The sequence below is a fragment of the Diospyros lotus genome, chromosome 3 (assembly GCF_014633365.1).
Source record: "Diospyros lotus cultivar Yz01 chromosome 3, ASM1463336v1, whole genome shotgun sequence".
NCBI lineage: Eukaryota > Viridiplantae > Streptophyta > Magnoliopsida > Ericales > Ebenaceae > Diospyros > Diospyros lotus.
The window spans coordinates 9,233,333-9,258,023 of NC_068340.1; the positions used below are offsets into that span (position 1 = coordinate 9,233,333).

General features: G+C 38.9%; 1 protein-coding gene across 2 annotated transcripts; it reads left to right on the forward strand.

The window, feature by feature from the left end:
* The first annotated feature begins 791 nt into the window (after nucleotides 1-791).
* On the forward strand, nucleotides 792-24,009 carry LOC127797659 (11-beta-hydroxysteroid dehydrogenase 1A-like). 2 transcript variants are annotated; one of them, XM_052330748.1, is made up of 6 exons: nucleotides 792-1,142; nucleotides 1,259-1,451; nucleotides 22,732-22,817; nucleotides 22,946-23,077; nucleotides 23,184-23,348; nucleotides 23,569-24,009. In XM_052330748.1, the coding sequence occupies exons 1-6, from the start codon at nucleotides 951-953 to the stop codon at nucleotides 23,800-23,802; spliced, it is 1,002 nt and encodes a 333-aa protein (XP_052186708.1). In that variant the 5' UTR covers nucleotides 792-950; the 3' UTR covers nucleotides 23,803-24,009. The 2 variants fall into 2 exon arrangements, with proteins under 2 accessions (XP_052186708.1, XP_052186709.1); XM_052330749.1 differs by having other exon boundaries at nucleotides 23,531-23,739.
* The last annotated feature ends 682 nt before the right edge of the window (nucleotides 24,010-24,691 follow it).

Here is a 24,691-nt window from a genome sequence, read left to right on the forward strand (position 1 = left end):
GCATCGAGCAACATAACGTTTATATGATGCAAGTAAAATGAGAAGGGGGAGTGAGCCCGATTATGGGCCCATCCTTCCCCTAAACACCCCCTTACATGCTTGCATTGGGAACTCGACACGAATAGAACAAATCTATCCCAACTAAAAGATATATTTTTTTTATAAAGTTTGATGGATGTTTCACTTATTAAAGTATAAAAATATTTGAAAATTTTAAATGAAATTTTATAATAGCTTATTTTTTAAAATAAAATGTGACTTGATGTAATGATAAAATTATTTAAAAATTAATTAATTATTATCATCACTTAAAGATTATGAATTTAAATTTTATCAATGTAATTATTTTTAAATAAAATATTTTATACGATAATTTTATAATACCAAAATATCTATTTATTTATATAATAATATAAGTAGATAATGCTATGGATCATTTGTAAAGGAGACATTTTGTCTCTTTTTCTCCTTTTATCAAAAGGAATCAGATAAGTGAGGGCCACTGTTGGGTGCACGGGACATTCGTCCAATAACCGTACTTTTGAGAATTGGCAGACAGAATTTCCTTACACGGCTAATGATGTGACGGATGGTACGGTCAGCCTCCACCATGTCAGGCCAATGACTAATTGTGTATGGTAAAGTTTTTGAGGTAGCGTTTGGGCCACAATTGCCCTTAATGAGTTAAAATTGTCAATTAAAATGTAATTTCAATGAAATTCGAGGTTAAACTGATTTTTAATAAAAATGATTTAGTTATTTAACCTAACCATTTATTTGGTAACTACAGCTAGTGCGCACTGGGCAGCCACGCAGTCATCTCTCCCAAACCACAAACAAACCCTTCGCTCACGAGCTTTTCATCGGCTGCTTGGAAGTGGAAACTGGAACGCTGTCTATCATTCGGTGCTGGTGATTCAAATATTCACTCTCTCCAAACCTCAACAACAATGGATTCCGACCGTCTGATTCACACTCTCATATTCATGATGGTCGCTCCGCTGGTCTTCCTTTCGCTGTGCATCATCCTTCCTCTCTTCTTCATCGTCAGATCCATTCTCGCCATCTTAACCCACTCTTCCAGCGAGAGCTTGCAAGGAAAAGTCGTTCTCATCACTGGCGCTTCGTCAGGAATCGGAGAGGTCTATCTCTTTCTCTCTCTCTCTCTCTCTCTCTCTCTCTCTCTCTTTGTGCTTAAATATTAATTGGACACACACATATATATATATTAATATATATGGAATTAATTAATTTGCAGCAAATGGCGTATGAGTACTCCAAAAAGGGGGCTTGCCTGGTGATAGTGGCGAGGAGGGAGGAGCAGTTACAAAAGGTTGCGGAGAATGCTCGGGGGCTGGGCTCGCCGGACGTTGTTCCGATTTGTGCTGACGTATCAAATGCCGATGATTGTAAGCGATTCGTTGATGAAGCCATTAACCATTTTGGTCGATGTGAGTATGACTTTATTCTCTTTTTGTATTTAATTTTGTTTGCTTTATCAGTATTGATTTGTGCGCTGTTGAATCATAAATGTTAGTCCTAGGTTTGGTATGAATACTATAAGCAGAGAAGTGGACCCATTGAGAATTATGGGAAGAAAACCTCACCAAAATATGAATTTGACCAATTACTTTAGAAGACCCATGAGAGATAGCCAATCTGGTCTTCCCCTAGACTGTAACAGCTGTGAGTCTTGCACACACTTACCAAAATTACCGACAAATAGGGCTTTTCGTCAACCACTAAACAGTCTTTTGATAAAAAACTGAATGACACTCATTAGAAGTAGAACTTTTTGGGAATTTTGGGGCTGTTTAGCTTTCCAGAAAATTACTTCACAGAGAATGGAAAATTAGAAAAACTTTTTTAAATACAAAAGTTTTCCTAATAAGAGATGGGAATTTGGAAAACGCAGTTCTCCAAAATTGTACTAAACCTGGGAACTCTTAAAATGAGTTTTCCAAATTTTCCTTACTAATTTGGAGATTTGGAGTTCTCCACAATTTTCTCCAAATCATTTCCATCTCGTTCTCTAGCACAAGTTACACAAGTTCCCCCAATTCACCATCTTTTTTGAACATATGTTACAATTGTTTAGATTGAAAATTAGTTTTTTGTACTTCTAACATTTGAATGCATTTTCCAAGTTTTCAATGGAAAATGAAAATTAGAGATTTTATAGAAAATTGGAGATGGAAAACTAAAATCATTTTCCAGGACTAAAACAAACCCTTTCTCTCTAGGTGGTTGTTGCTCTTAACTTTTATTCACCCTCTTTTGAATTGATAAAGGGTTAGCACGCTTTCATGCAACTCTTGTGCAGTATGATAAAAAAAGGCCGTTGTCACAGGAAAGTTGACCTTATGTCTTGGGAAATTAACCCTAATACCACTTTTTAAGTAAATGTTGTCACGCCCACCCAAGATCAAAATTAGAGACACATAGGTTTAACATGGTTCGCAAATTGCTTACATCCATGGGCAAATGAAGAACAAAATTTATTATGTGAATAATGGGTTACAAAAGAGGAAACTATTTCACTCTCAACCTAAAAACCAAATACGCCTTAGCTTACAATCTCACTGAGATTTACCACCTTCTAAGCTGCACCCTAATTAGTACCCCATTGTATCTGATAATTAGATATGCAACTCTATTTATAGAAAGAACAATAGGTAACTCACTGAGTTTAAGATTGATTAGAGAAATCATACCTCTGTTATATTTTGGGTTAGGTTATCCAAATGCAAATTTAAGACAATCTCAACAATTCTTCAGTTGGGCTTGAAATCCTCAAACAGTGAAGTAAACAAAATCTCCACATTCTTCAATGTGCTCAAAACATGGTATTTCATCTAGTGAAATTTCAAGTTTTGACAACTTAACTAAGTTGGATTAAATGAGCTCTAACAAAATCAAATGCCAATGGCTCAAATCAAACCGAAACTATGTTAGAACTAGATCAGATCAACAATTCAAATTAGGTCAGCAAACCAAAACTGATTTAGGTAGCTAATGGCTATAACAAAATCAAAAGATTCCAGCAAATTGGGTTAAATCCCAAATATTAAACTGTCTAATAAACTAGACCTATCTAGACCAAAAGGCCACATTGGGTAGCCATACCCACCCGAATCAAATCTATGTATATGCAAACTCATTTTGGTCATGTGTGTATATGGAAGACCAAATGAGTTAATGCTTCAAACAAGTTGAACCAATTGTGAGCCAAATCGCCCAAATTAGGGGCTAACTAATAAAAAAAAAAAAATTCCCAAACCAGCAGAATCAAAGACTCTAGCATGGATCAATTACTGAGCTGATATTTCTTTGCAAAAAGACTTCAAATCTATGCCTCCACCTTGATCAACAACGTTTCAAGGTGGTCTCCTGTGGCAGTGATGCTGAGCTCCTTCTCCAAAAATGGAAAAAAAAAATTTGTATTCACAAAATTATATGTTGAACAAACTTTGATTGTTGTGGCTCTAAAACCAATTGTGGGGAAAGTAACTCTAACACCAGTTATTAGATAATCAAATTTGAAATGACGTTTTAGGTAACAAACTGATGCCACTTGACGAGGGATAAAACAAGCATAGAAAATAAATTATGTCACAGCCACATAGAACCAAAATAAGAGACACACAAATTTAATGTGGGAAGGAGGAACAAAATTTTCTATGAGAATAATGTGTTAACAAAAAGAAAAACTATCACGCTTTCAACCCAAAACCCAATACATCCAATCTCACTGGGATTTATCACTTTCTCTAAATTGCATCCTAATTACTGCCCCGCCACAATATGACAATCAGATATGCTCTATATAATGAGAGAACAAGACAGGTCATAAATCCTACCTAAGCTCACTAAGTTTTGTATTGATTACAGAGATTCTATTTCTATAGTACTTCAGTTTGAGTTATATATGAGTTTAAGATAATCTCAACACTCTATTTTTAGAAAACCTAATCCAACAGCTCTCTATGAGTACACAGCAAAAATTCTCATTAAAGAGGTTGAGGATGATGATTTTCTATATTGGTCCACTCTAATACCAAGCAAGTAGCCGGATGGCTTTTCTTGCCTTTTGTTTTCTTGCAGCCATGACAAAAAGAGGATTTAGAGGTGATCTAGTTATCAAATCCCTTTAAAAGTCTCCTGAACATGGCTGCCTGGCTATGTTTGAGAATTGAAAATGGAGAATGTTATATCAAACAAGAAAATTAATGTTATAGTATACTATTAGAAGTCTACTTGTTACAAGGGTTATAAAATTCTACATTGAATTTACTTCTTTATCCTTGCATTGAAGCTTCTCAAAAAGCCATATGGACCTCGAGGCAAGGCCCTAGGATCGATCTTGGCCGACAATCGGCCTTGGCATGGTTGAAAATGGCCAAACTTCTGGCCGAAAGTAACCAAAAAATTATCCACTGTAAATCGATCTTTGGGGCAACTTTCGGTGCGTTTTGGACCGATTTAGAACACGAGGGAACTCTAGTGGCCTTGGGTTATGCAAGGTTAGTTGTTTTGTGGTTTGAATTTGTGTATAAATAGAGATCCAAAGTGGCCAAAAATTTCAGAATTTTAAGCTTCAAATCGACCCCATTTTTGAACGAATCGAGGCAACAAACCATAGGACTTTTGTTACCCATGAGTTGAGGATGGTTTCTTGAAAGTTTAAAGCATTTTGGTGCTTGTTTGATAGGGTTTCGGGGCTTCGCCAGAGAAGGAGGTGGGCGGCCAGGTCGAAGCTTTGGCTGGCCCGTTGAGGGGTTTCCGACATTCCTTTCAGGCTCAAAATGGTACCATGTTGATTGACTGGTCGAGGCAAGCAAGGTGGTGGAGTCTTCTAGCAATGCCAGTGTGCTGGTGCCGAAAAAGATGATCAGCGCGTGGCAAGCACGCGATGGTCATCACGCGCAGGCGCGTGGGGATGCTTCTTGGGGCGCATGCGGCGCATGGGAGCTTGGAAAAATGTGAAGCTTAGCAACTTTAATTGAGTGCAATTAAAGCACACTTTTTGCGCTTGTTATAAGTGAAGCATCAAACTATGTTGGTCTAAAGGCTTTTAGTGATTCCAAAGTGTGCGTGTGTTTTCTTGCTCTCTGTTTGCGCAACAAGTGGTATCAAAGCCAGTTCTTTGATACACACGGTTTAGGTCCTTTAGTCCTCTTAGAGTCTGTGTGATCAAATCTAGGATTATTCTTCGCACTGTTGGTTCTGTTTGAACCTCTTGGGTTTTCTGAAGAGTCACGGTCAGTGGGTATTTTTTGTGTGTCTTTGTCAGTGTCTAGGGTTTTCTTAAGATACCTTCGTGCAAAGCGAAGATGACAACAACCCGATTTGAAATCGATACATTTGATGGAAATGGGGATTTCGGTAGTTGGAAAAAGAAGATGAGAGTGTTAAAAACTCTCTCATCACAAAGTGCTTATTGCACTAGAATCAGATGACAAAAAATAGTCCAATGAGCAAACAACTAGGACCAATGAGATAAGGGAGGAGGCATTTAACTTGATATTTCTCCATTTGGGGGATAGTGTGATCAGGAAGGTAGACGGTATGACTAACCCTCTTGATTTATGGAATAGACTTGAATCTTTGTATGCTGTTGTTTCTGCTTCTAACTTAGTTTATTTGAAAGGTATGCTATTCAATTTTAAAATGAATGCATCAAAATCTATGGATGATAATATAGATGAATTTACTAAATTTACATTAATGTTAAGGGTGATGTTAAGGGGGACTGACCAAGCCCTAGGTGCTACTAGTGGGGCAATGATATTATTAAATTCATTACCTGATGATTATAATGTACTTAAACATGCATTGCAGTACACTGGTATTGTGTCTACTTTAGAACTTGTAATCTCTGGAATTAAGGCTAGGGAATTAGAACTACACACTTCTAAAAGACATGGTAACAATTTATTTGTTAAGGGAAAGTCTGAAAATGGGCAAAATAGTTTTAACAACAATCAGAATGGGGGTTCAGGACCTAAGGGTAAACAAAATGGAAAGAAGGGAAAACAAAAGCAATCTAAATGGAAATGCTACCACTATAGAAAAGATGGTCACATTAAAAAATACTGTTATGATTTTATTAAAAAACATAAATTGGGAGGGAATGTGATAGTAGCTGCTAGTAGTTCAAACACTTTAGTTAAAGTTTAAATGTCTCTTGTACATCAACTGCTAATGAATGGATTATGGATTCAAGATGCTCTTTTCACATGTGTCCAAATATAGATTTGTTTCAAAACTTTAGGACTAAAGAAACTGGTACTGTTTTTATGGGAAACAATCATTCATGTAGTATTAAAGGTATAAGTGACATCTCTCTGAAATTACATGATAATAAGATTAGAATGTTGATTGATGTGAGATATGTACCTAGCTTAAAACGAAATTTGATTTCTCTTGGCACCTTAGATAAATTAGGGTTCTCCTATAAAATTGAAAATGGTTTTCTACATGTATTCAAAAATGGTGACCTTATTCTCTCTGGTACAAAGAAACATGGTTTATATGTATTGAATGGTTATTGTAATATTCCATCTGTATGCATTGCTAAATTTAATAGAACAGATCTTTGGCACTTGAGACTTGGCCATATGAGCCAGAAAAAGCTACAGGCACTGTCCAACTAGGGGTACCTTGGTCCAGTGTCTGCAGATTCCTTAGGCTTCTGTCATGACCTTGGGTATTATAGGGGCAAAGCTGTAATTGAGATACAATTATAGTTAGGGGGTATTTTTGTAATTTGGTTACAACACATGGGTGTTGTTATTCTGTTATTTTCCCTTTTTGTCTTGTAGTTTAGTTGGTTAGAGAGCTTTGTTTGGTAGCTAAGTAAGGCTCTATATATTGCCTCAGCTGTAGGAAGGGGATATGCTGAAAAATGAATTGTATAGTCTATTTTCTCTCTAATATTTCTCTCTTTTCTCTCCCGCTCTCTCTCGGTGATCTCCTCTCTTATCTCTTGCTGTTGTCTCCCTCCAAACTGATTTCTCCCCCAAATTCTTCTCTTAATATTCTTGATCTTCCTCTCATACCCTAGCTCATCCCCAAGGTTCATGACAAATGGTATCAGAGCAATCAATCATTGGCTGTTAATTTTATTCCAGTTGAAGGCGACTACTATGGTGAGCGGTTTTCCTTGGCAATTGCGGTAAGGCGGATTTTGGCGGCGTGTGGATTTGATTCCAGTTGATTGGAACTTCCAGACGAGCAAGCAAGCCTAACCCAGACGATGAGAAGTAATTCTGGGTGAGGCAAAGCGTTGCAAACGAACAACGCTCGCGATTGGTGAGGGAGTCCGTTAAATGCATTATCGGAAGCTCGTGGCCTGCCATTTGTGCATCATCTGGCAAAGTCAAGTAGTAGTGTCGGAGGTGAGTCAGGTTGCTTAAGACGAGGACGAGACTCACTTCAGTGGCAACTTTGAAGGACGGTAACGGAGCCGACCTCGGCCATCCAAGCAAGCTTAGGGAGCGACAACAGTGACGTGAGTTGGTTGAACTACTGGAGTGGGTGACGCGAACAGCCAGGAGGTCGCGATTTGGACTTGGGAGTGTTGCGACCGTCCAAGGCGAGCGTAAGCTCGTTGGAGGTGAAGCGATCGGCCCAAACCATTAAGACCCAGACTGGTAAGCTTCCTATAGGTGTGACTGTGGCAGTTTTGTTCGGGAACTCTGTTCGGAATTCTGTGGGTGTGGCCGCTGGATTGAAAGGCATGGTGGTGCTGCAATTTTTGGGTCGAGAAGCAATTCTGATCGTTCGGGTGAGGCGAGCTGCCCACCTTGTTCGAAAGGGGATTCCAACCATTATAGAATAATCAACCCAGAGAGAACTGAGCCTATAACCAGTGACTGAAGCAACGAACAAGTGATTTTCGTTGGTGATTTGGAGGCGACTTGGCTGGGCGGTGTTCCAGCGACTCTAGAGATTTGGAAGGTGGTTAGGCGTTGGAAGGTGTTAATCTCCAAGCAAGCGAGCCCCTTCAGTTCAAACATGGAAGGCGCAACAGGTGAGTGACCCTCGACCCATAATTTCGATAATTATTATTACGAAAATCGGGAGCAGCAGGTTGAATTCGACTGAGATTTTTAGTGATTTAGAGCAACAGAGTTGATTAATTTAGTTAGGCGAAGGCATAGCAGCTATTTTGGAGTCAATTGATTTTCTGGAGGTTGCAACAAAACTGATCGAACTCACAGGAAGGACCCTGGGCTTCCGGTTCGACTTGTGGAGGAGAAGCGGAAGGTTCGACTGCGAAGGCGGAGCATCAGTTTGATTCATTGCTGTGTCCAAGCTGCTGCAGTTGTGGTTTGGGAAAATCGCTGAACCATTTCAATTCTGGCGAACAGTGAAGGTGAGAAGTGGACTCTTCCAGCTTATCTAGCTCATTGGTTGTTGGTGCTTGAGGCTATGAGCAAAGGAAATAAAAGGTAGATTTTGGCCATAAAATTTTGGCTAACTTGTTTGAAGAAGAGCAGTATGTAGATAGCTCCTTGGTCTTCAAAGTATGTTGTTGGTGAAAAAGGCAGCCAAGGGGAGTAATGCATATATGAGACCATTAGAGTCTCAATTGTAGCAGAAGAATGCTGCATTTTCAGTGGAAAATTTTGCTCATGAATCCATGGAAAGCAGTGGAAGCATAAGGCAATTGGGGCCTCAATGGCAGCAGAAGAAGGCTGCAATTTCAGCTGGCAACAAGAAGAGTGAGGAGCAGTTTATTCAGAAGAATCAGGCTTGGGAAAGGTTGGATAAGGTGTTTAGTCGAATTGACAAGGGAGCAAGCAGTGGGATTCATGAAACATGCGAGGAATTTGGTCGTATGTTCCGTGAGAAGCTGCAGGAGTTTGCGATGATACTGATTAAGAAGTATCATTGCAACTTTTCGGTGGAATATTTCGATAATTATCGCGGGAGTTTTAACAAAGATGAATTCTTTAAAATAGAGCCGCTGAAGGAGAAATTGAGGATGCGGGAAGCAGATTCATTGCTCACCTCCAATGTTGAGCAGAAAAGTATACCGATTTAGGCGAAATTGACAAGGAAGATGCCAACTCATTACCCTCTTTGGCTAGTGCAGGGGTTGAAGGATTTGGGGGTGTTTCGGATCAGCAGTTTGTGGGAAATGGAATAGCATTGGATCAAGAAAATCTGACTGAAGGACCCTCAATCTACACAGATATTGGGGCTGAAATCCTTCCTCTTATTTTGGACCTACCAAAAGCTAAGGATTATTTGGCTTGGGGTAAAATGGGCAGCGAGAAGGTGGAGAGCGCTGAGGAGTACATGGAAAAAGAGGGTGAGGAAGAGGAATTGGAGAATGGCAGTCTCTCAAGCACTCTTACTATTGCTGAGACACTTGATTCTATTTATTTCTGGAAGCAACAGAAGAAGGAGCCAGAAAAGCCTCTTCACCAAGTACTTGAGGAGAAGGAACAAGGGATTGCATCGAGCACCTTGCTCAGAACATCTCACAAGTATGTCATTGGCATGGGCACACAAGACAAAGCAAAGGTAACATTGCGCCAAGAAGAGTTGGAGGTAATGTACAGGTTTTTACCTACAAAGAGAATTGAAATTCTGTCCATAATTGAAAAGAATGGGGTTGTAGGGCTGACGACACATTTGGAACCATTTTTAACTGCACTAAGGAAGAGGCGGGTGGCTGAAATTGGTGTGGCAACAAGACATAATGTTGTTGCTAAGGAGAAAGAAAAGAGAGGGCAAAAGAAAAGGGAAAAACAAGATAAGAAGAAGGAAAAGCGAAGAAGAAATCACTGGATGAAGATGGGTATTGGATAAAGAAGCAACGACTAGGTGGTAATAAGTTTCTTGGGGACAAGAAACATTTCAAAGGGGGAAAATTGTCACGACCTTGGGTATTATAGGGGCAAAGCTGTAATTGAGATACAATTACAGTTAAGGGGTATTTTTGTAATTCAGTTACAACACATGTGTGTTGTTATTTTGTTATTTTTCCTTTTTGTCTTGTAGCTTAGTTGGTTAGAGATATTTGTTTGGTAGTTAAGTAAAGGCTATATATATTGCCTCAGCTGTAGGAAGGGGATATGCTGAAAAATGAATTGAATAGTCTATTTTCTCTAATATTTCTCTCTTTCTTTCTCTCGGTGATCTCCTCCCTTGTCTCTTGCTGTTCTCTCCCTCCAAACTGATTTCTCCCCCAAATTCTTCTCTTAATATTCTCGATCTTCCTCTCATACCTTAGCTCATCCCCAAGGTTCATGACAGCTTCTGTGAACCATGTACACTAGGCAAGCAACACAGGCTGAGCTTTCCAAAAGGAACTCACCTGGCGAAGGCATGCCTAGATTATTTGCATGCAGACTTTTAGAGTCCCTCCCAAGTTATAACACCCCACTTTTCCCGAGCGTTAAATAACTTAGGAATTTCAGAAATATTTTTTTTTTCAACGTAAACTCAATATAAACATTTCTCGACAATTCTGTTCTACTTTCTCAACATATCAAAATAAGAATCAATAAGTTGAGATAGGTAATCATCATAAATGCAGAAGCAATAATCGAAACCTGATATGGTACATAACCGAATTTACTTTAATCATAACACAAGAATCTGTACTATCGTGTCATCAATTACTTAATCATAACACAAGAACCTGATTTCCATAGAATTTTATTTCGAACCCTACGTTGCTCTATGTTTCGAAACATAGGGTTGAGACTATAAATACTCGAAAAGCCCCGAACTCAACTTTCGCGTGTCCAGATAATTTTTTTCTTCTTGCTAAAATCTTTGGAATAATAAAACACGTTTTTTCATAAAAAAAATTCTACATTTTTTTTCTTTTCTTTTTCCTTTTCCTTCCTTTTTTATTTTTATTTTTTTCTTCCTTCTTCTCTTTTTTTTCTTCCTTCTTCCTCTGGTCTTCTCCTCTGCGAACGCCCACTCATAGCTCGGCCACCCCTGGTCCCCACCATAGCCGCTGCGTCCGCCTCCGGCCGACTTCATTGACCCCTTGATCTCCATCACTAATCGACGCCTTCGTGGCCTCGACCTCCTGCGCGCATAGTGGCCCCGCCGCTACAACTGGCTGCAACTACCTCATGTCGCCTCTAGTAGTCGTGCAATCGCCAGCTACTGCTGCCTCCTGATCTCCCTCGCCACCGGCCGCCGTCATTGATCGCTCCTCTCTAGCTGTTGCCTTCCTCCGGCCAAATCTAGCCACGCCACCGCTTACGCTTGCTCCTTCGCGCAGCCACCGACCACCGCCTGACTTCCCCGGTTGCCACCGCGACCATCGTCGCCTCTTCGGTTATTGACGTCGCTGCCCACTCCTGCTAGATCTGAAACTAGATCTGAGTCGATCCGACCTGATCAGGTCCGACCCGACCCGATTTAGGTTCGACCCATCCAATTAGATCCGACCCATACCTGATCCGTCCAGATCCAATCAGATCAAATCCATACTTGATTCGTTTAGATCCAACTAGAACCTAGACCCATTATGCCAAGGCTCGTCATACCTAGACCTCGGTCTCGATGCAGTGCCTGCTTAGTCTTACATGCACATTGCACCCCATGATGCTTCTTTGCCACTTATTTCAGCCATGAGGAAGAAGCTATTGACTTGTCTGCCATCCACAGAGTTTTTGGTACCAGCAATGCCTCCCTCATTCTGGCCTGGCTTCCGGCAAGGGATCGGTTAGAGGCAGTCGTTTCACTTACTATTGAGGCTTTAACTCGGCTTCAAGATCCCGTTTATGGCTGTGTATCCCATATTTTTGCCCTTCAACAACAGGTTAGTGATTTACAAGCTTATTTGTAGGATTTATTCTTTGCAATCTATCCTGCACATCCCCAACCTGTCCCAAATTGGTCTTTCCACAACCTGATCAAAACCCAAACTGGAGTTTCGAACTTCCCATCATCCCAGAGAACGTCCCTCATCCTAGTTTCCCAGAGGCTACTCTTCTACCTTACTCTGGCGAAACTAGCAGTAGCCAGTGCCCACTCCCAAATGACATCGATGAGCTAGGATCCGTCGTGTTTGGAAACCATCGTCGTCACTGAGCATCATTATCAGTTCTATGGTATGCCTGTTTTTTTTTTTCCCTTTTTTTTTTGAGTAGTTGGATGGCTTGGTCTCCTGTAACTGTATTGAACATATGGAATGAATATTATGTTTTGATTATTTTAACGTCTCATTCCCCTGTCTTACCCTCGATTGCATATTGATCATAAAATATCTCAGCCTTTCACAGCTGTTTAATAATTCATCAAATCGAGGTAAAAATATCGGCTCTTAATTATCACCTGATAATTTACGTCCTCAATCAAGTCACGCATAAGTAAGCATCCAATATGATGAATGATGGATTGAGAGCCATAGTTGCAAAGAAATCGAGTTCACGAAAAATGATTGGGACCACATTTCGTGATCTGATTTGGGATCTTCAAAGATAAATTGGGTTAAGATTCCTGATAAATTTCCTAAAAGTGATTTCAAGGGCCATTGAGGATTTAAGATGAAACTTTAGAGTTTTCAAAAAGAAATCCAGCGAGGATTGGAGTAGCATAGGTGACGTGAGTACCTACTTACTCTAGCTGGAAGTAAAGTTTTGGATTATCGTCTTGAAAATTGTGCGAATTTTTGACGTGATCGAGTAATTGCAAATGTGCCAGGATGACCGATCGCAGTAGGAGAAGCTGCTGACCTAAATCGATTAAAGATTCGAGATTTTCGACTTTGGAGAATGGAACTCTTATATGGTTAGATGATTTGTCTAGATGGCCTGGTAGGCAAGTTGGAGAAGTATAGCTAGACAATCATTAAAGTGATATCAGCAAGCTATGATGTGGTACATGCACTTGCGATTAGTGAAAAGCCGTAAGGAAATTGAAGTAGTGAGGAAAATACCAGGAGGTATTCTCAGAAGATTTATCGGGATTATTTCTTAATAATGAAATCCACAGATAGCGTGAGGATATTGGATGCTTAGCTATGTGTGACTTGATTGAGGACATAAATTATCAGGTGATAATTAAGAGCTGATATTTTTACCTCGATTTGATGAATTATTAAACAGCTGCAACAAACTAAGATATTTTATGATCAATATGCAATCGAGGGTAAAACAAGGGAATGAGACGCTAAAATAACCAAAACATAATATTCATTACATATGTTCAATACAGTTATAGGAGATCAAGCCATACAACTGCTAAAAAAAAAAAAAAAAAAAAAAAAAAAAAAACAGGCAAACCATAGAACTGATAATAATGCCGATGTTCAGTGACGAAGATGGTTGCCAAACACAACGGGTCTTAGCTCATCGATGTCGTCTGGGAGTGGGCACTGGCTACTGCTAGTTTTACCAGGGTAAGGTAGAAGAATAGCTTATGGGAAACTAGGATGAGAGACTTTCTCTGGGATGATGGGAAGTTTGGAGCTCCAATTTGGGTTTTGATCAGGTTGTGGAAAGACCAATTTGGGACAAGTTGAGGATGTACATGATAGGTTGCAAAGAGTAAATCCTGCAAATGAGCTCGATAAGCTTGTAAATCACTAACCTGTTGTTGAAGGGAAAGAATATGGGATACACAGCCATAAACGGGATCTTGAAGCCAAGTTAAAGCCTCAATAGTAAGTGAAACGACTGTCTCTAACTGATCCCTTGCTGGAAGCCGAGCCAGAATGAAGGAGGCATTGCTGGTACCAAAAACCCTGTGGATGGCAGAAAAGTCAATAGCTCCTTCCTCATTGCTGAAGTAAAGGGCAAAGAAGTATCGTGGGGTGCAATGTGCATGCAAGACTAAGCAGGTACTGCATTGAGATCGGGATCTATGACGGGCCTTGGCATGATGGATCTGGGTTCTAGTTGGATCTAAACGAATTAGGTATTGGTTAGATCTGATTGGATCTGGACGGATCGGGTATGGGTCGAATTGGGTACGGGTTAGATCTAATTGGATGGGGTTGAACCTAAATCGAGTCGGGTCGGATTGACCCAGATCTAGTTTCAGATCTAGCAGCAGCGGGCAGCGACGTCGATGGCAGGCAGAGGCGACGATGGTCGCGATGGCAATTGGGGAAGCCAGGCGGAGGGTGGTGGCTACGGGAAGGAGCAAGCGCAAGCGGAGGCCGGTGGCTGCGTGAAGGAGCAAGTGCAAGCGGAGGCCGGTGGCTGCACGAAGGAGTAAGCGCAAGCGGCGGCGTGGCCGGATCTGGCTGGCAAAAGGTAGCAACTTGGAGAGATGGAGCGATTGATGACGGGGACCGGTGGCGAGAGAGATCAGGAGGCAACGGTGGCCGGCGATCGCACGGCTGCTAGAGGTGGTTGCAGCCAGTTGTAGCGGCGAGGTTGCTATAAGTGTAGGAGGTCGAGGCCACAGAGGCGTCGGTCGACGGTGGAGATCAAGGGGCCGATGAAGTCAGCCGGAGGCGGATGCAGCGGCTGCGGCGGGGGCCAGGGGTGGCCGATTTGTGCGTGGGCAGTGGGCGTTCGCAGAGGAGAAGACCAGAGGAGGAAGGAAGAAGAAGAAAGGAGAATAAGAGAAGAAAAAAGAAAAGAAAAGAAAAAGATAAGTAAAGAAAAAAAAATGTAGAATATTTTTACGAAAAAACGTGTTTTATTATTCCAGAAATTTTGACAAGAAAAAAATTATTCAGACACGCAAAACTTGAGTTTGGGGCTTTTTGTGTATTTATGGTTTAGACCCTATGTTTCGAAACATGGAGCAATGTAAGGCTCGAAATAAAATTCAATGGAAATCAAATTTCGAAATAGAATGTTGTGGTGTTTTCGAAATAAGATGCTTGACAAACTGTTGTCAGAGAGTCGGGATGGGACACTCCGAAAAAAGTTGTCCATGACAGGACTCGTGAGAAGAGCCTAATGAGAATGATTTGCCAGATGCAATGAGAGTTTGTGATAGCTTAAAGGATCGGGTTACGTGATAGTGCAACATGAACGAATGATTACGTATGGATTACACCAAGGCACAAAGAGAACTACCCGATGTATGACTTGGAGCTAGTAGCTGATGTATGTGCTCTAGAGGTTATAAGAACATTACCAGTATGGTGAGACATTTGATGTGCTCACGATCCATGAAAAGCATAAGGTATGTGTTCTCGCAGGAGGAGTTGAACATGAGGCAGTGTAGTGTCGAAGGGATCGTCTATTTTTATTGCTAGCTTAACGGTTTAGCTGGATCTGGTGAATGAGATATGGAAGGCATGTGTAGTTGACAAATGTATTTGTCTATGGATTGATAATCATGGCCAACCCAAGGGTTCTGGTTTCTAAGATGCGAGTTGGCATTCTCAAGTGTCGGGGTAGGATGTGCGTTCCTAAAATGTTAGGGGATGTGTGGTCGCTTGTAAAGAACCACAACAGTAATTTTTATGAATAAACACGGCATGCTCGTAGGCATGGGATGTGTAATGAATACAAACTCAGGGTGTTTGTTAAGAATCGAATCGATATGTGATCAAGGTGTTTAGGTAAAAAATTGAGTTTTGTCTAAATTACTTGATCGGCTAGATGAAAATTTCGAGGACGAAATTTCTTTAAGGATGGGTGAATATAATACCTAAGAAATTGGGATTATTTGAGAATAAGTGTTTTATTAGGAAAATGAAATTTCAGGGAATGGTATCTAAATAGCCCAAATAATTGATCGAATCGACAGCAGGGAGTGCCCTGGAGCGGAGATATCTAAGGAAAATGATACGGCACTGATGAGCATCTCAAGAAATGATTTTTAGTATCGAGAGAAATCGGATCAGAGACAATTTGCGGTACAGCTTTGGATTGGGCTGAAAAATCGAATTGTCCTAAAGGACTTCTGAAAAGTCAACAAAACCCTTAAAAGAGTCAAATTGGGCTTGATAAACAACCCTTAAGTGGTTTCGGGGTGAAACAAGGGGGTTTTGCAAGGAAAGTATAAGTCTGGGCTAAAGTGTAATTTTTGAAATTGTCCGATGGAGATTGAAATGACGTATTTTCTGGAATCTCAGGGGTCAAACGAGAAGTTTAGAACATAAGGGTCTCAACAGTAATATTAGAAAACCCAGGGGCCTCGTGGAAAGGGTCGAAATGGCATTTCAAGAATTTAAGGGGTGAAAGTGTAATTTTCAAAAAAAGCATCCATGGCCTACCGACCTTCCAATTGCCGAAATCGACCATTGGAAGCCTGAGAAAGTGGCAAGGGACCTCGGGGCAAGGCCTTATGATCGATCTTGGCCGACAATCGGGGTTGGCATGGTCGAAAACGGCCAAACTTTCGGCCGAAAGTAACCAGAAAATTACCCACTGTAAATCGATCTTTGGGGCAACTTTCGGTGTGTTTTGGACCGATCTAGGATACGAGAGAACTCTAGTGGCATTGGGTTATGCGAGGTTAGTTTTTTTGTGGTTTGAATTTGTGTATAAATAGAGATCCAAAGTGGTCAAAAATTTCAGAATTTTAAACTTCAATCGCCCCCATTTTTTAACGAATTAAGGCACCAAACCATAGGGTTTTTGTTGCCCATGAGTTCAGGATGGTTTCTGGAAAGTTTGAAGCGTTTTGGTGCTTGTTTGATAGGGTTTTGGGGCTTCGCCGGAGAAGGAGGCGGGTGGTTAGGTCGAAGCTTTGGCTGGCCCGTTGAGGGTTTCTGACGTTCCTTTCAGGCTTTGGTACCATGTTGATTGACTGGTTGAGGTGAGCAAGGTGGTGGAGTCTTCTAGCAATGCCGGTGTGCCGGTGCTGGAGAAGATGATCGGTGCGTGGCAATCACGCGCATGTGCATTGGGATGCTTCTTGGGGCGTGTGTGGGCACGTGGGAGATTGGAAAAATGTGAAAAAAAATGCCAAAAATTTTGAAAAATTATGATCTCGAGGGTTGTGCAAAAAGTTTTGATGTTTGCCTTCCTAGTTTCTCGATTTTCGCAACGACCAGTCTCGTTTTGCGTGCAAACGAAGCTTTGAGGTATGTTTTGGAATTTTCATTTGAAGTTCTTAAAATATAATGAATTGTTGTGGAAAAATATTGGAGAAAATAGTTTAAGAGGTATTTATTTGGAATTTTAGAAGGAAAAATATGAAAATATTGAGGTATTGAGATATTTTGTGATTAAGTATGATTTATATGATTGTTGTTCTCTAGTCATAGTGATTTGTGCGACTTTTGAGGTTTGGCATGAAAATCGAGGCCGGGCACGCAAATGTATTTGAGGTTTTGTGATTAAGTTATATGTATTATATGAGCATCTTATCATATTTATACATGTATTGTTGCATCGATAGATTATGATTTTTGCATGACATGATATTATTGGCATATTAATATTCGTGCATGGGATTGGGATGTCACCTTGATAGTGTGGTTGTAATTCTTCAAGGGCAAATGATGGAATGTTAGGATTATCCTAAAAGTAGATCGGGATTTTGCCTAGGGTTCCGTGCCGGGCCGGTGGGCTAGGGAAGTTACACTAGGGCATGTGATCGTTCATGTTATTGCATCATGTATTCATGTATCATGTTTCTAAACCCTCACTAAAAAAATTATCTTCTAATTTGGTTATGCCCCTAGAACTCAAACGTTCAAGTTAGGATTTGCAACTATGGCAAGGGAATGATTGATGACGTGGTCGATGAGTTTGGTGAGTTGTTCCGGTATATGCTTATTCGTGAGGATTCAGGATATATTTTTAGTCATGGTTAGAAGATTATACTATATTGAAGATCATGTATAATTGTTACGATTTAATGTATTTTTGAGGAATCGTTAGATTGTATCTAAGTTGTTATCTTTTGATGATAAGTCTCCATGTATTTAAGTATTTGATGATACGATGGTACAAATTCTTATGTTATGATTAAAGCAAATTCGATTATGTACTATATCAGGTTTCAATTATTGCTTTCGCATTTATGATGATTGCCTGTCTCAATTTATTGATTCTTATTTTGGTATGCTGAGAAGGTAGAACGGAATTGGCGGAAAATGTTTATATTGAGTTTATGTTGAAAAAAAAAATATTCTCGAAATGACTGATAATAGATTAGAGTTTTGTAATAGGGATTTTGACGAGCTATGTAAAACCCATGGCATACTTAGGTATAGAACAGTAAGGAACACCCCTCAGCAAAATGGAGTTGCTGAGAGGATGAATAAAACCCTACTAGAAAAGGCCAGATGCCTTTTGTTTACTGCTAAACCATACTTAGGTATAGAATGTCTAAAACATTTTGGGGAGAAACCCTATCTACTGCAACTCACCTAGTAAATAAGAGCCCTTCAACAATAATTAATTTTAAGTGTCCTGAAGAGAAATGGATTGGAAGAAAAATGAACTTAAACTATTTGAAAGTTTTTGGGTGTGAAGCTTATGCTCACCAATCAGAAGGAAAACTAGATCCCGGGACCATTAAATGTGTATTTGTCGGATATCAAGATGGAACTAAGGGTTATGGGCTATGGGACAGAACTTCAGGTGGAGTTAAAATCATTATAAGCAAAGATATAATATTTAATGAATCAATCTTCCCATGCAAGATTAGCAATACTGAAAATGACCCAAGACCTAGTAGCCCTACTGACTTTGTAATAGGTGGCAGTACTCAAATTGAGGTGGAGCTATAGGATCCTCCTGCTGCTTCAACCTCTCAAAACCCCAACACTTATGATGAAACCTCTGATCAGGATAGTGATCATGAGGCCCAACCTGATGACTCTGAGGTTGAGAAGTATGACACTCCTCAACAAGACCTCAGCAATTATCAACTGGCCCGAGACCGAGTCAGGAGATCTATCAGGCCTTTTGTTAGATATGCATAGTCAGACCTAGTGTTTTGTGCCTTAGTTGCTGGAATGGAAATGAGGAGCAATGAGCCTACCTGTTACGAGGAGGCTGTCAGCTCCCATGATAGCACCAAGTAGAAACAGGCAATGGATGATGAAATGACCTTTTTAAGGGTTAATGAGACTTGGAAATTAGTTCTAAGGCCTGATAAGCAGAAGCTAATAAAATGTAAGTGGTTGTTCAAGCTTAAAGAAGGAATGTCCCCGTCTGATCCTCTAAGATTTAAAGCAAGACTTGTAGCTAAAGGCTTTTCACAAAAAGAAGGAATAGACTACATTGAAATTTTTTCACCAGTAGTTAAATTTAAAACCATATGTATGATGCTTATTGTTGTAATGCATTTTGACCTAGAAGTTGAACAATTGGATGTCAAAACTGCATTTTTACATGGTGAGATTGATGAAATCATTTACATGGAACAACCTATTAGATACATTGACACTAGTCATCTTGATCATGTCTGCTTGCTTAAAAAATCATTGTATGGATTAAAACAATCTCCTAGGCAATGGTACAAAAAATTTGATAATTTTGCTGCTGTGATTGGTTTTAATCAAAGTAAATATGATAGTTGTTTTTACTATATACTATCTGATATCCTTGTTTATCTCCTGTTGTATGTTGATAATATCTTGATAATAACAAGTCTAAGTCAAAAATATGTGAATTAAAGTCTCTGTTAACTACTACTTTTGATATGAAAGGCTTAAGACTTGCTATGAAAATCTTGGGGATGATAGTAGAAAGAAATAGAAGTAAAAACAAACTAAAAATACACCAACATGATTACTTGCTTAAAATTGTTCAAAAATTTGGCATGGTTGAGTGTAAATCTATTAATGTTCCCTTAGCTGAACATTTTATCTTGTCTAAAACTCAGTGTCTATCATCTGAATCAGAAACTTTTAAAATGGAAAACATACCATATGCTAATGTGATTGGAACCATAATGTACTCAATGATAAGCACTAGGCTAGACCTAGCATATTCAATATCCCTACTCAATAGGGTTGTCTTAACCTTGGAAAAGATCATTGGGAAACTTTAAAATATGTGCTAAAATATATTAATGGTTCATTAAATGTTGGTTTAAATTTTGAGAAAAGAGGTGATTCTCTTGACCTGGTGGGATATGTAGACTCAGATTTTGTAGGGGATAGAGACTCCCATAAGTCCTCCACAGCATATTTTTTCACCTTAGGTGGCAACTGTTTTAGCTGGAAGTCACAGCTGCAGCCTTTGGTTGCTCTGTCTTCCACTAAGGCAGAGTATGTGGCTATTGCCGATGCTTTCAAGGAAGCCATTTGGCTTCAAGGTCTCTTGCGAGAAATCAATCTACTACAAGGTAAGGTCGAGGTATTTTCTAATAACCAGAGTGCTATTCATTTATGTAAAAATCCTGTTTACCATGAAAGAACTAAACATGTTGATGTAAAGTATCACTTTGTAAGAAATCAGGTAAGTGATGGAACTGTTCTAATCCTTAAAGTGCCTACTGAGGATAATCCAGCTCACATTGGAACAAAGGTAGTGACTGCAGCTAAGTTCAAGCACTGTTAGGGCTTGTTGCATGTCGGAGTTGGTTGATTAACTAACACGAGCAATGAAGGTGAGAATGAGAGCATGCTGCACAAATATGAGAATGTAAGTTCACCCATCAGTTTGATGCTTCAAGGTGGAGATTATTATAAGTGAAGCATCAAACGATGCCGTTTTAAGCAAAGGACTTGGAGGGCCACGATTGGCAACCTCGGGCTGCCTATGGCGCCCGATGAAAGGCCACGTGGCAACCATCAGTGCATTCCAGATGGCGCTTGATTATTCTCTTCCGTGCTGAGAAATATCGTGCTATACGATTCAATCCCAACCCTCCATCTCACCTTTTCTGGAGCCTTATCTCAGCCGTCCAAATTTACTATTAATTATGTCATCAGGATTTGGAGCGACAAGGAATACATTCGCCAGCGACGAAGAAGAGGTAAGGTTAAGGTTCAGTGATGAAAGAGGGAGAAAAGGTGAGTGGTTCGGGATTTTTCTCTTGAGGTAGTCTTGTGGCTTCCCTCATTTATGATCTGTAAGCTCTGTACATGATTTTGTATGTATTTTTCTAGTTTGATAGTTTATGCCCTAATCTGTATTAGTGATTTTTGGGCAATTTTGGTTATCAAATTAGTGTTCTATAAAGTGATTTTGTGTGAGCTTTCTCTAAAGGTGTAATTTCTATTTCTCGTATAGTGCAGTGAGCTCTTCTCACTAGAGCTCAACGTGGACGTAGCCCTTTCGGGTGAACCACGATAAATCTCTCGTGTTATTTTTCTTTTCATCATTTGTGCATTTACTGTTTGTGTTTTTCCATTTCTGATTTTGTCTCTGTTTGGTCTAAAGGCTTTCAGTGATTCCAAAGTGTGCGTGTGTATTATTGCTCTCTGTTTGCGCAACAACGCTTTTACCTAAACTCCAAAGCTCAATAAAGCACGCCCAGAAATACAAATGTTTTTTTTTTTTAATCAAACAATATGAATGGTTGGATTTGTTTAAATTTTTGCAATAGTGTGGTTGCTTGTATGGAATCCTTACCCAAAAAATCTTTATCAGATGATTTAGATATTAGAAAACATGTAATTAGGTGTTAATTAGGGGTTACTAATTTATTCCTAATGGTTGTAAATTAGGGATTGATGATTGATTCCTAATTGTCGATTGATTGCTCATTGGGGGTGATTGATTGGGGATTAATATAAATTAGGGGTTGACTAATTGGGGATTGTCGTAAATTCGGGATAATTTTTTTCCCTTATTCTTCTAGCTGATCCTCTATATAAATTGTGGTAATGAAATAGAATTGAGTTTTTTGCCGAACTTTTAGAAAAAAACAAAAGAAGACTCAACAATATAAAAAATTAAAAATTAAAAAAGAAGTCTTAGCATATTTAGATCTTTTCAATCAAGGGTTCAGACCTGTTTGTTTTCCAAGTTACATCAAGACCAGCAGCTAACTAATTTGTATCCTTTTATATGTCCCCTATGTATTTTTGCTATGGTTGCTTGAACTTGTAAACTGGTATAAACTATGAATGAAAAATGATATCTCATATTTTGTAAAATTTGCGGCCTTTATTTTTATTTAGTTTTTTTCTTAATAATTGGTATTTTATAGTTTACATTTTTTTATGCTTATAAAAGCTATACTCTTTATTTTATTTATATGCACTTTACTCTGCCCAAGCGTGTCCTTCACTTTATGCTTTGCGCTTAAGCTCTGTAGGCCTTCTGCACTTGGCACTTTTCAACACATTGACTGATTTTATCAAATCTATACTGAATTTCTGTTACTCAAAAAAAAAAAAAAAAATTGAAGGGTCAAGATGTTAGATGAACTAAAATTCACTACAAACCTGCAAGAACATAATGACCAATTTGAAAGATTATTAAAATTAATTATTATTATCATCATTATTGTTTTTATTACTGTTGTTATATTTATTGTTATTTGGAATGGTCCTATCCTTTCACCATCAAACTTATGCGAACATATTAGGTCTCTTCGTTTTGAGCTTTTTACTCTAGTCATACATACATATACTTGTTGCAAAGCAATGATAATAGGTTATTTTCTTATGAAATATGGCTTGCATAAATAATCCTCAAGTTTCTGTAATTTTCTTCTCTCAGGCAAAGATGGCCAGAGTTCTTTTGTTTCTTTCATTGTTTTTTTTTGTTTTTTAATTTATTTGACAATTCAAATGTAAACAAAAGTGATGCTCCAAAGACCAAAAAAATTATTGAAATCTTGAAAATAACTGAAGTAAACTGTGAATATATCTCAAACATTGAGATTTTATAGCTATTGATTATATATTTGACTTATTTGCAGTGGATCATTTGGTGAATAATGCAGGAGTCAGCTCTATTTGCTTTGTTGAAAAAGTCTCTGAAGTTACAAAAATGGTGCCTGTGATGGTATACTATTATTATGTCATTAGAAAAGAAAAACAAAAAAGAAGAGGAGAAAGAAAGGAAAGAATTTTTTATTACCTTATTTAAGTATCAGTTCAGAGTTAACAGTTTGTTTTATCTGGAGGGCACAGGACATAAACTTTTGGGGGAATGTATATCCAACTTACCATGCAATTCCTCACCTCAAGAAGACTAAAGGCAAGATTGTAGTGAACTCCTCTGCCAGTGCTCACTTACAGCCACCAAGAATGAGCTTCTACTCTGTAAATGAAGGACTATCACATGCTTTTTATATAGTCATCTCCAATCTAGCTAGCATGTACGTATGTTGATTGTGTAAAATGTTTTTGTTTTCTGGTTGGTTTTCAGGCAAGTAAATCAGCACTGATAAGCTTCTACGAGACTCTGAGAGTGGAATTAGACCCTACAGTCAAGGTTACTATTGTAACTCCTGGTTTGGTAGGGACAGAGATGACCCAAGGGAAACACTTATCTAGAGATGGAGAGATCAAAGAACCTGGACAAGTGAGAGATGTAAGTACAGGTCTTGCATTAGTTACCATGAGCAGTCTATGTAGATATAAAAATGGTAGAAGCTTAAAAATGGTATACGCTGTAGTGACATTATTATAAGGTTTGATCCAGGGTGGGCGTTCATGCATCTAGAACAAAACCAAAATAATCATCTTTGTTATCGCCATTGTCTTCCCATGCAGGATATTCAAATTAATGAATCAGATTTTGTTGTTCCCAGTTTATGGTTCAATTGTTGCCAATGATGAGTTCAAGAGTTTGTGCAAATGCTATTGTGGAGGCAGTGTGCCGAGGAGACAGATATGTAACTGAACCAAAATGGTATAAGCCATTCTTCATTGTAAAGACTCTGTGCCCGGAACTTGTTGAATGGGTTTACACGACATTTTTCTTGAAGTCGAGGAGATCAAATGGGGATGCTCCAAGGGACAAGGGGCAGGCTAAGGAAGACTAAAGCCTTGATCCAGAGAAGTTGCAATGACTTTCCTGAGAGCCTGAAATTACTGGCTAGCTCTTCACTTGTGCTCATTTCTGTTGCAACATTTAGAATAAAGATATTTGTAAACTTTCAGGCCTATTGTTACTGCTGTTTTGAATTGAAGCCCTTTATCACCAAGGAGTAGTAGGGATCATCATATTTAAGTCTCTCTCTGTTTCACCAGTGCAATATGTCACGACTCCAAAAGAAAAAAAGTAACGTGGGTTTATATTTATATTTATATATTACAAAATAAAAAGAAAAACACAAAGGGGTCAAATGTATATATATTATCTGAATAGTCTAAACAAAATTAATGTGCGAGTTTTAATAACTTACATGTTTGCTTATATGTCATGGTGTGATGAAACTAATAATGAATAACATTTTTTCTTTTTATTTTTTAAGGTTATTGATTGCTCCCATCATATATTTTATATATGAAATATATCATGAGTGAAGACAGTAATCTTACAAATTTGTGTCCATATAAGACTAACTTTGATTCCTAAAATAAAAAAGTTTCAAAAGTCATTATTTTTCAAATAATACATAAATAACAAAAACATAATAACAACTTATAATGTAATTTTTTTTTTTTTTTTATCTTTTTCCTCTCTCTTTTCTTCTTTCTTTTTTTCTCCTCCTCGTTTCTTATGGGAAAATCCTCTTCATACTTATAAAGAGTGGCCTTACATGACGATAGAGTAAGCAGAGAAGTGGAGCCAATGAGAATTATGGGAAGGAAACCTCAACGAAGTATGAATTTGACCAATTACTTCAGAAGACCCATGAAAGATAGCCAATCTGGTCTTCCCCTAGACTGTAACAGCTGTGACGGGCTGTTTGGCTTTTCGTCAGAAGA